At 43.5% G+C, this 12,627-nt stretch overlaps 1 protein-coding gene across 9 annotated transcripts in view; it reads right to left on the bottom strand.

Annotated features, from left to right (window-relative positions):
- Syne2 (spectrin repeat containing nuclear envelope protein 2) overlaps positions 1-12,627 on the bottom strand; it is a 320,737-nt gene that overhangs the window by 264,446 nt on the left and 43,664 nt on the right. For 7 of the 9 annotated variants that reach the window (XM_037210622.1, XM_037210625.1, XM_028876051.2 and 4 more), the window contains exon 2: positions 10,647-10,773. In XM_037210622.1, coding sequence (XP_037066517.1) covers positions 10,647-10,725 — 79 coding nt within the window. In that variant the 5' untranslated portion in view covers positions 10,726-10,773. Of the gene's footprint in view, positions 1-10,646; positions 10,774-10,868; positions 11,193-12,627 lie in introns of those variants that run through there. The other 2 variants (XM_037210624.1, XM_037210623.1) reach the window with 2 other exon arrangements.

Raw genomic sequence — 12,627 nt, 5'->3', positions numbered from 1 at the left:
TAGGCATAGTGGCTCACGCCTGTACCCTTAGCACTCCACTGAAGAACAAGATTGTCCTAAGTGTGAAGCCGCCCTGGGCTATAGTGAATACCAGGCAGGTCAGGATACATAGAAGACTTTGTCTACAAATTGATTATTAATTAATTTGAAAATGCTGCCGGGCGGTGGTGGCGCACGCCTTTAATCCCAGCACTCGGGAGGCAGAGGCAGGCGGATCTCTGTGAGTTCGAGGCCAGCCTGGTCTCCAAAGCGAGTTCCAGGAAAGGCGCAAAGCTACACAGAGAAACCCTGTCTCGAAAAAATCAAAAAAATAAAAAAATAAAAATAAAAAATACTGAATTATGAATAAATAAATAAATAAATAAGTCAAACCTTAAGGGTAAATTAACCTTTACTTAGAAAAAAATAAAGTGGGGACCAGTTAGATGACTTTGTGAGTAAAGGCACTCGTGGCCAAGGCTGACAGCTTGTATTTGATCCCTGGTCCCACAAGATAGAAGCAGAAAACCAACTCCACCATAATTTCTTTTTCATTCACCCTACACATCCCCTGATCCAGACCACCATGACACCTCCCCTAAAGTGCCCCAGAAGCATCCTGACTGGCTCTCTTCCTTCCCTCATCCCCCCAGGTCCCTCCCCCTGCAGCGTTGAAGTGACCTTTTGCAAAATACAAATCAGATCATGTTACTCCCCTAAGGGCTTCCAGCCCTGCCACGGTAGTGGGTGCATATAATCCCAGCACTAGGGAGGTTGAGGCTACTCTGGGCAATAGAGTGAGAACCTATCTCAAAAATTAAAGAGAGAAAAGGAAAAAAGGCCCAGTGCGGTTTCCATCCACACACACGCCTTACCTCAGAACTGTCGAATCTCATCCTGAAGCATCTCTGCCTTGCCTGGCTTTCCAAGATCCGCTCAGACCAACCTTTACCCATTACGTGAGGTTTCCTTTTTTTATATGAATTCACCTTGTCTATGTGCCTCCATCTCAGAGCTCCCCCAAACTTCCTACCTCAAAGTGGACAGCTTGTATCAACTCCGCACTGATGCCTTTTGGGATTTGGTTTGTTTTTATTTCTTTGTTGTTGTTGTTGTTTTGATTTGGTTTGTTTCATTATTTTTATTAAATTGTGAGTGTGCATGTGCGTGCATGCGTGCGTCCGTGCGTGCGTGCGTGCGTGTGTGCATGGAGGTTAGAGCACAACTTGAAGAGTTGGTTCTCTCCTCCCACCACGTGGATCTTGGGGACCAAACTCAGTTCTTCAGGTCTGGCAATGAGCCCCTTAACCCAGTGAGCCATCCCTGTGTTACCTCATCAGTCCCAAACTGTCCCTCTTGAAGAGTCTACTCTGAGACAAAGATGTCACTGTGCTGGCTAGTTTTATGTTTTATGTCAACTTGGCACAAGCTAGAGTCATCTGAAAGGAGGGAGCCTGAATTGAGAAAATGACTCCCTAAGATCTGGCTGTGGGGCATTTTCTTAATTAGTGATTGGGGGGGGGGGGAGAGCCCATGGTGGGTGGGGCCATCCCCGGGCTGCTGGTCCTGGGTTCTATAAGAAAGCAGGATGAGCCAGCCATGAGAGCAAGCCAGTAAGCAGCGTCCCTCCATGGCCTCTGCCTCAGCTCCTGCCTCCAGGTTCCTGCCCTGTTAGAGTTCCTGTCCTGCCTTTCTTTAATGATGGACTACGATGTGGAAGTGTAAGACAAATAAACCCTTCCCTCCCAAGTTGGTTTTGGTCATGGTGTTTTATCACAGCAAGAGAAACTCTAAGACATCAAGCACTATGGCTAAATCCAGCCAGTTAATTGGCTTGGCATTTACCATGTGCTCACACTGTTCCTGCCTGTTATCTCGTCTAGCTTACATACAAACACTGTGGGCTCCGGGAGCTGTTCAAAGCTTACCAGAGTTGTTTGTCTCAGTGTAGAATTTGAATTCACCCCTACTTGGGAAGTGGCTTGGTTTGAAGACACCAACCCCGCCCCATACACCCCAGAAGTTCTACCAATAAAACATACAAACAGAAAAACTGATTGCTACTCAAGGGGCTGGAGAGAGAACTCGGTGGTTAAAAGCACGGGCTTGTCTTTCAGAGGACCCCAGTTCGATTCCCAGCACCTACATGGTAGCACACACCCATCTGCAACTCTGGTTCCAGGGGATCCATCACCCCTCTTCTGGCCTCTGCAGACACGAGGCACACACTTAGTTTGTAAAGACATACATGAAGCCAAACGACTGACTGAAACACATAAAATAAAAATAAGTAAAGTTAAAAAAAAAAAATCCCACTCAGCTGAAGGAAAGGCTAGCATCCAGTGTTTTAGAAAGACATGAAACACTTCTCAAACGTGGAAAGGGATGTTCGCGCTCTGCATTTGAGCCGGGCACCCTACACCTTGTAATACAGCAGCACCAGGATCCGGCCAACAATCCCCTGCATTGTAAAGGCTGACCAGCGAGGTGTCCAGTAGGATTCCTTCCACAGCCTCCTTCAGGTTCAAATCCAGAAGAGACTGTTCATCGACATCCTCCGTAGAGAACTTCCAACCAGTCCGTTTGTCTGATGATTCACAAATTCTTTTTTCTACCACATTCAAATGACCGTAAACGCACCAGGTGAGGGGCAGGGAGACGGCTCGATGGATAAGGCTACTTGCCTGAAGAATTTGATAGCACTGAGCCTGAGGACATTTGACACCCAGGACCCAGCTCCCCCAACTTGGCCTGTGATCCTCCATGTGCATAATGTGATATGAGTACATACACACACAATAAATAAATGTAAAAAATTATTTAAAATAATTCAAGTACTTCTAACTAAAGAAAAAAAAAAAGGTGGAGAATGATCAAAGAAAGAGACCCAACATCAGTCTCCTGCCTACAGGCACACACACACTAAGAGGTACACACACCATTCACAAGCATGTGTGCACACACGCTGGAAACCTCAGCTCTCGTGCACAAGGTAAGCACACGTGGTTTACTTTTACTAAAATTCTCCTGAATGATTTAGAAAAACAGAGTCATTCAGAGAAATTGCAGTCACCAACGGTAAAAGCAGATGAGGAAAAGCGCCACAGAGACATGCTTTTTAAAACTCTCTGCATTTCAGACCATTAAATCACACACTCAACCCATCAAACACATACAAATTAATATACTGTATTCGCTCTTAATTTCCCATTTCCATGATGACAGCTTGAGTTTTATTTTTTTCTTACTCCCTGCTTCAAGCTCTGAATATATTTACAGCCTGGACACACACACACACACACACACAAACACACACACACACACACACACACAAGCACACTCAGAAAAACGTTGCATCTCCCGTGGGGCTAATTAAAAAGGATTTTTATTTCTATAAGCAATGAATGAGATCTTTGTTAGCCCACTTTCACAGATTCTAAATGACCCTGGATTTATCTTGCCCTAGTTTTCAAAGTGTAGCTGACCCAGAATAATACAAGCTTATCTCCACACTCCTTGAGAAAGCAGAACCAAAGTTCCCAGAAGCCAAAACTAGGCATGCAATCTGGGGGTGGGTGGGGTATTTTTCTTAAAAACACTATTATGCAAACATTGCCAGCGTTCTTATTTTTATTTTTCACTTATTCAGAATATTTTTAAGATCATAAAACTTGGTGATGCCAAAGCAAACAACATTCCAAGGAAACATTAAAAAAAAAGATATTATGGAACTTTCTGGAAGCCTTTCTGCTGTTACAGCACAACACTAATAGTCTGTAAGGAACTATAACTTAATTGTTGTCCCTGGATAGAATAATAATCCAAGCCGCAAAAGCAGACCCACGAGATTACCTGCTTTATACAGCATAACCGAGCAATATGAACCAGTCAGCAAAGTTAAATTATTGCTTGAGAACATCTACCTCCCGTTACTCTTTGCTCTTCATGCCCACCAATACTCCCACCGAGCACTCTCTTACAAAGTAACAGAATTCTCCCCAGAAGCCTTTCCCCAATCCTGTCCCTCTTTCTCTGACATGGAAAATTCATTCTCTCAGCCCTGAGGTAGAGCAAATTTTCTCCCAGGAAAACGACGTTCATCACAGTCTCAGGTCACCAGTCACCCATGTTTTCATCCTACCTGGCACCATACTCAAGAACTACTCTGCTCCTGGGGGCTTCACAGACCTTCGTTTTTATCTGGGTGAGTTTTTTTTTTTAATTACACTTATTTATTTGTGTGTGTGCATGTACACATGACACAGTGCACCCCTGAAGGTCAGAGGACAATTTGTGGGAGTGGGTTCTCTCCTTCTCCTAGGGAACAGAATCAGGTCATCAGCTTGGTGATGAGCACCCTTACCTAAGCCTTGGTTTTTCTATACTGGAATGACCAGCAGGTTTTTTATTATTATTTTTATTATTATTATTATTATTATTATTATTATTATTATTATTATTATACCATTGTTTCCTGGAGGCTTTAAAAATTCTGGAACTTCACTGTAATGACAATATGAGAATATCCTATGCAAGGTGTCTATCAAACACTTGCAAGACTCAGAAAGAATACTGAAGCAAGTGACATCCAAAGCCAAGAATGATCTCGAATTTCTGCCTCCACCTCCCACGTGCTACAGGTATGTACCACCACACTCAGCTTACATGGTACTAAGGCTCCCTCCCAGGGCTTCATTCCTGCAGGTCCCCTCCCAAATAAACTGCATCCCAGACCCAATCTGATTTTTCTTTTAATGATGAGAGGAATATATAACTCAGTCTGCAATCAATATATTGTATAAACTAGATTTTTATCCCTTATTGAAACATCAAAAGATAACTCAGACATTTCTGGTCCGACTTTTAATTTATATGATAGACACCAAAATTAAGATGGTGACTCTGGACAGTTAAACACGTATCATAGGGATGATTACCTCTGTGGGCCGTCACTTCTGCCAAAGGCAGAAGTACACCAGATGCCGTGATTTATAAAAGTGCTCAGCCCATTTCCGTCTATGTCCTCAATGCCTAGCCTCTGCACATGGCTGGCACTTGACAGCTATTAAATAAAAATTAAATACCAGGGCTGGAAAATAGTTCAGTGGAGAAAGGCGCTGGCCGCTGACCCCGACAACCTGAGTTTGATCCCCAGGACCCACAAGGTAGAAAGAGAGAACCAACTTCCTAAGGTTGGCCTCTGGCTTTCATGTGGGCCAGGCATGCATGCATGTGCACACATACATGAAATAAATAAATAAATGAATAAATATACGTGATTTTAAAAAATAAACATTCCATCTCATTACCATACTTTGCAACCCCCCCCCCCCCACTAAACACAAATTAATAATTTTTCCTCTGGTGTGAAAAAGAAACCATTTTATGTTTTTGTTTTTTAGGTAGTCTTGCTATGAGGCCCAGGCTGGTCTTGAACTCTTGATGTGCCTATTCAGTTTCAACATTTATTCCCACCTAACCATAATTATGCAATTTTAACTTGGATAAATTTTAACATTACTAAAAGTAAGAAATACATGGAAAGCAGCCAGGAAGTGGTGGCACGTGCCTTTAATCCCAGCACTTGGGAGGTAGAGGTAGGTGGATCTCTGTAAGTTCAAGGCCAGCCTGGTCCATAGAGTGAGTTCTAGCACAGCCAGGGCTACACAGAGAAACCCTGTTTCAGGAAGGAAGGAAGGAAGGAAGGAAGGAAGGAAGGAAGGAAGGAAGGAAGGAAGGAAGGAAGGAAGGAAGGAAGGAAGGAAGGAAGGAAGGAAGGAAGGAAGGAAGGAAGGAGAGAAAGAAAGAAAGAAAGAGAGAGAGAGAGAAGAGAGAAAGAGAGAGAAAGAAAGAAAAGCAAAAGACAGACAGACACAGAAGGCCTTCCTCCAGAAGAATACTCAGTAAATAATGAACCCATTTCAATGGAGTAATAAACTAGTCGAAAGATCAGATTCCACTACCTAGCCCTAGAGCTACTTGGAGAAGAGGTTTTTAATCTTTTATAACATGCCATCTAGATGATAACAGTGCTAAATAAAACATACAAACATTGTCTGAGATGGCAAGGTAACTGGGCTGAACGTGTGTTCACACAGGTCCACAGTAACCACTATCTACGCAGCAGTACCAGGCCAGGCCACATGAACGTTAATTCCTCTCGTGGTGGATGAAGTCCTAGAACATGGTCTCTTCCTAGATCTCTGGCTAATTAAGAACATTCTAAAGCATTGGCCTACCCTATCTGTGAAAACAAAATGATTACACAGTGTCCTTTCAGGGCTGGTGTGTTATATCTGCTATTTTAATGTGAAACAATTTATCTCAGAAATGAACAAGGGAAACGTTCGGAACAGTTCAATCCTGCCTCCAAATTCCTTTGGAATTTCTCAAGAGAGTCTGGGCAGGTAGTGCGTGGTAGAGCAAGTGTTTTGCATGAGCAAGGGCTTGGGATCAACCTAGTACCTTAAACAAAAGAATTCTCATGACTGAGCCAGCCTGGGCAGCCAACATCCCTCACACTGTGAAGTCATGCACTCATGTCCATGTACACTATTCCATCCTTTCCCTGGACATCTGAACACTGTGCTTCTCCATGCAAGACAGAAAAGGCCAACTGTGTCTCACGCTAAGCGTGATAGCACACACCTTTAACGCCAGCCAGCACCAGAAGGCAGAGACAAGTGGATCGTGGTGAATTCCAGGCCCTGTTCTACACAGCAAGTTCTAGGCCAGCCAGGCCTGCATAAGAAGACCTTGTCAAAAAAAAAAAAAAAAAAAAAAAAAAAAAACCAAAAACCTCTCAAAATTGCTTCAAAACTCGAGCCAAACTCCTGTAGTCCCAGCATTCCCAAACCAAAGTCGGAAGGATAGCCCACAAATTTGAAAGTAGCCTGTTCTACACAGTGAGTACGGAGCCAGCCTGGGAAGGGAAAAGGAAGGAGGCGGGGAAGAAAAGAAGAAGAAGGGAAAGAGAGGAAAGGGGGAGGGGAAGATAGAGGGAGGGAGGGGAAAGGATGAGTGAATAAAGAAAGGGTGAGAGAAAGGGAGGGAGGGAGGGAGGGAGGCAGTCACTGCTTACTGCCCTGTTCTATGAGTCACCACATTTCTGTATAGATAGTTAAATTTTTCTTTCTTTTTTTTTTTTTTTGTTTTGTTTTAGTTTGGTTTTGTTTTTCAAGACATGGTTTCTCTGTGTAGTTTCGGTGCCCGTCCAGGAACTCACTCTGTAGCCCAGGCTGGCCTCGAACTCACAGAGATCCGCCTGGCTCTGCCTCCCAAGTGCTGGGATCAAAGGCGTGCGCCACCACCGCCCGGCAATATTTAAATTTTTCTTAAGCGCACTATTCTGCATCAGGGCATGACCAAAATTTCCTCACCTTCAATGAGGGTTTGTCCGTGTTCCAATAAAATAGACGCTGTGGCCTAAGCAGGCCATTCTACTGATTACCCTGCCTCTGTGGGCCTCTGAGACAGGTTCTGAATGAAGAGCAAAGAAACGCACACCTTTTTGGGAACAGCACCCCGAGCCCTCATGTTCCAGAGGGCACGTGAAAATCTAGTAAAATACAAGGCTGTTTTACATCAGAAATGAAACCAAACTCATTTTCTAAAAAAATAAATAAATAAATATTATTACTAGATAAAAATATTATTATTGTATACATGGGCCATGGCATGCCCATGGAGGTCCAAGGACAACTTGAAGGAGTCAGTTCTCTCCTCCCAGTTCAACCTGGAAGCCAGGGATCAAACTCAGGTCACCAAGCTTGCTCTGCAATCGCCTTTAGCCACTGAGCCCTCCTGCTGGCCCCTCAATGCTTTTTAAGACTTTAACGCCAGCACTCGGGAGGCAGAGCCAGGCGGATCTCTGTGAGTTCGAGGCTAGTCTGGTCTACAAATCAAGTTCCCGGACAGCTAGGACTGTTACACAGAGAAGCCCTGTCTCAAAAAATAAATAAAAAAAATTTACCAATAGCCTTCAGCTAAGTGGTACTTTATGGAATAATAATTATATATTTATAATTTTTTTTTTTTGCCCAAACAGGTAGTAACCCTACTATGATACAGAGTTGCCTTCACAGGTATATAAAAATTCCTTCCTTCCCTGCCCTGCTGTCCCTTCTTCCTTTCGTCAGTTTGGACCAGAAGGACCATCCCAAACCTGCAAACAACACGGAGCCTAGGCTTGGGAAATACATTCATTCCATGCGCTGCTTATGTCCTGCACAGACAGGAACGTCTAGGCACTGTGCATGTATCTCGAGTGTCCCTGGCTAATATGAACTGATCCTGCCCGGTGTCTGTCAAGGTGATGATGCTCTGATGCCGTTCCACTTCTCCTACCCATGAAGCAAAGCATCGACACCACAAGCCCTCCTCATACGTCACGTAAGTGGATGATCCAGAGAACATGGGCATCGCTTCCCCTTGCTAAATAGCCCAGGCTCGTCTCCTATTGAAAAGTAAACTGTATAATTCAAAGCACATTATATATACAAAACCACACATTTCTGAGCAATTTGTTAAGTTATTTTAAGCAACCTAGGAACCTGACATCTCCTTATCCACCTTCTAGTGTCAAGTCTGCTGTGGATGGAAGGGAGTAAGTCTCCAACATAGAAGCAGCCAGAGAAAAGCTGTGAGCGGAATCCCCTCTCCCAGTGTGTTCTTTGGCATTCCAGAGGGTGCAGCGCAAAAGCCAGCTGCAAGTCACAGCTCAGCTGCTCACCAGCTGCGGGACTCTGGTGAGATCATTCCGAACCACAGCATCTCTGTTCATCAGAGCTGCAAAAATCTACCTTACAGATGAGAGTGTGAGGATCAGGTGGCATCGTATAAAATGCACTGTACGCTGGAGCCTCTACATAAACCACAGGAAGCTCATTCCGTGGCAAGGAAATGTCATTAAGTATAATAATCACGAATCTGCAAGGCCTCCAAGAGATAACGGGGAATGGAAGAGGAGGAAGGACAAATCTCCGCCTAACGGGGCAGCTCATGGGGAAGGCTGTGAGGCCAGTTGGCCTTGGGATGGATAAGCTGAACTTCTCCCAGCCTAGAGGGAGCAGCCCACACAGAGCGCACAGGAAGGAAAGACCACAGCTCCTTACGGAGTCGGAGTCATGGAGGGAGTTACAGGGAACACGTAGGGACGTGGTGGGAGATGAGGGTAGGAAAAGGGATCCAGAGCAGAGAGGACCTAGGGGCCTCACCACGACTCATGTACATATGACAGGAAGCCGCTGAACCTGTAAACACATGTCTGGTTTACCTTTTTTTTTTCTTATATAGTGTGAAGTCTCTACTATTGCTATGTTGTATAAAAAATTTACTCAAAAAATTATATAAATTATAAATGTGTGTGTGTGTGTGTGTGTGTGTGTGTGTGTGTGTGTGTGTGTGTGTATCAGGGCAGATTACTCTTTGCAGCCAGAGCATCAACAAGAACACTGATCTTTTTCATTTAAATCAAAATTTGATTTCAACTACTTGTGATTATATTATCCGAAAGTACAAAATGAAAGATTTTTAATTTTTATCTCAAAGACTACCTCCTAACAAATAAGGATTTCTTACTCTTTACAAATTAAAATCATTATTTTTTTGTCTTGGGTTTTATTTGGAACAGGGTCTGGCTAGGTAGTCCATGCTAACCCATAACCTTCCAGCCTCTGCCTCCTAGGTGCCAGCTTTAGTGATGTGTGCCAGCATACAATATCTATTTTTAAAATCCTGTTGCATAGAGATATGGTCTATTCCAATAGATGTGAATTTACAACTGAACCCCAAAGACAAGAAGCTAATTATTGAAATCATATTCAAAGAGAAAATATTTGAGCCACGCATGATACCACATGTCTCCCAGGACTCAAGAGGAAAAGGCTGAAAGAGAAAAGAGTCTGAGGCATTATGGGCTACATAACAAGATCTTGTCTCAAAGAAAAATGAAACGAATTTGAAAGGAAATATCAGAAAGTCATTTTAGAATCTTCACCCAAAAAAAAAAAAATGACTCAAAACCTATAGCTCTTATGGAATGTCTTAACTGTTGAATTATATTGCCCATAATTAAGATTATTTTAAAAAGACTTTTATAAATGTTTTCAAATATTTGCCATAACTTCACTTCTGTACTAGCTAGCTACAACACACCAAGATTTAACAACAAAGTTAGAAAGTTCACTAGCTAATGAATTTTCAACAGGGCAACAGAAATATGGCTAAGCGCAACAAGAAGCACTTTTGAAAAAACTTAACTGTGGATGTACACATGGGATTCCCGTCGCTGAAATCCCGCCCACCCATAATATCAATTCTGTTCCCACCTATTAGGACAAAATACAGATGCACGTGTCAAAGCTTCTGTGTTAAAAAAAAAAAATACAAAAAAGTGGAAATAATGCCAAGCAAACCATGGTTAGCTTTTAAATTTAGACTGCAAATAAAATATGCATATACATAAAAAAAAAAAAAGATAACCAGATTCTTCAAGGATTTCTTGAGAGCAGAGCACTAAGCTGAATAGACAGTCTAATACTGCATTGTGGGCTTCTCCAGTTAGAAAATAGAGGTAGGTTTTCAAAACCACGGGAAGCAGAGAAACCAACAGGGTCCAGAATTAGAGGAGAGTTAAGTCTCCCACTTCCTTCCAACTCTGACTTTACCTTGCAGCGAAAAGTGAAGATCATCAATGCCCAGGGAAACCTGTCCGTCTTCCGTAGGAAGCGCGGAGCTAGAGGCCATTCTTTGACGCAGTGGAGATTAGATCACGTCCATCTCAGTTAAGGTGAACTGGAAGTAGAAAGGGGTAAAACTTAGTTCATTAATAACTCTGCCGCTCCGCAAGCCTGGTAAACACGCAGGCAAACAGCAAAAGCCAAATCTACCCGCTCAAAGAGCGATGCTTCTCCGGGAAGGTTTCCTTAGTACACGCGGGACAAAGTGACCACACCTTCTCTTTGAATCATCATCAGGACTGTGCCCTGTGACCTATTCAGGCTCTCCGGAGCTGCTGGCAGAACTCCAAAAGAACTAGCCTTGTTGGTTCTGGGCAAGATAGAAAGAGGAAAGCTGTGCACTTCAAATCCAGGAGTATCCAGCAATGCGGCCAGAGAAAGGAAAGGCAACATTCACGGCTATCTTCTTCGGCCTTCAGCTCACAAGAGTTCTCTTTAAAACTCTGACCTCCCTCCGTTCCTTCTGTGTTCCATAAATGTTACCACTTACTGGAAACAGTAAGAGCTGAGCCTGCACGGCCTGCAAAGTGAAACTAAAAACACTGACACATCAGAGGGACTATTTAAGAATGTTATATTGTTTTCCCAAGGATTTCTTTCTCTATACTTCTCTCCTAACTCCAACCTGAGTCATTCTTTTCAGGTACTAGGGATTGAAACAGGGCCTGACACATCATCAAGCATGTATTCTATCACTGAGCCTCCTCATCTACTGAAAGAGTTCTCCCAATAAAAGTAATTCACAATCCATAACTCTTTAAAAACATTGTTTCATGCATATGGACATCACTATCAACTTCTTCAGGCTGAGAACAGAAGGCAGGTTCTCTCACACAGATCATCAGAAAACCAAAATCCAACTAATCAAACAGAAAACATATATATGGTTCTGTGAGAAAGGAAGTAATGTAAAAGTTCATGTTAGAATCTACATACTGACTGGGGCTGGGTTGGTGGCAGTGCACGCCTTTAATCCCAGCACTTAGAAGGCAGAGGCAGGCAGATCTCTGAGTTCAAGGTCAGCCTGGTCTACAGAGTGAGTTCCAGAACAGCCAAGACTACACAGAGAAATCTTGTCTCGAAACACCCCTCTCTCCCTCTCCCTGCCCCCCTCTCTCTCACACACACACAACACACACACACACACACACACACACACACACACACACACACACACACGAAATCTGCACATTGGAGCTGAGAGTGTAACTCGGGGGCAGAGTTCTTCCCTAGCATACAAGATGCCCTGGGCTCAATCCCCAAGACTATAAAGAAAGGAAGACTCTGTATACTAAATATAATCAAAATCCTCTAGCTTTGATATACACTAGCAATGTTTTAGAAGAAAATGTTAGAGGGAAAACTGAAGAATAAGTTTGAGGCTAACAGCTAGCTGGGCATATTAAATATTAAACACACTAAAATATGCAAAGGATAAAAATCATTACGCAGTTCCAAACCCTTTCCATCCTTTATTCTCTGGTGTTTATTCTCCAAACCCTCCTGGCATTATCTCTCTCGTGGGTCGCGCTGTGTTAAAGATTTTACCTACCAAATACACTGTTAATAATTGATCTGTTTCTCCTCAGCTGAGATCCGTCAGGAACAGCCCTGCGGTTACCACGCTGCTCTGCGGAGTTCATTCAGACTCACAAAAGGAACCGCTGTTCATTAGTTCACAAGGGCCAGGAAGGCACGGGTGGTTTCGGCCCCGTGACACAGCGAGGCTCTCCACTAGCCCTGCCCTCATCCTAGGCCTCCCAAGGCCCAAGCAGAGACAAAGCGCCATTTCATTTTAACAAGACAAAACTGAATTCCAAATGAATTCCCTAACGGTGACCACTGTTTTATGCCAGGACTGTGTTTAAAGAGGGGGCAAGGGGGGTTGGGGATTTAGCTCAGTGGTAGA

The sequence above is a fragment of the Peromyscus leucopus genome, chromosome 14 (genome assembly GCF_004664715.2).
Source record: "Peromyscus leucopus breed LL Stock chromosome 14, UCI_PerLeu_2.1, whole genome shotgun sequence".
NCBI lineage: Eukaryota > Metazoa > Chordata > Mammalia > Rodentia > Cricetidae > Peromyscus > Peromyscus leucopus.
Note: the sequence above shows the minus strand (reverse complement) of the source record. Positions and strands in the feature narration are given on the sequence as shown.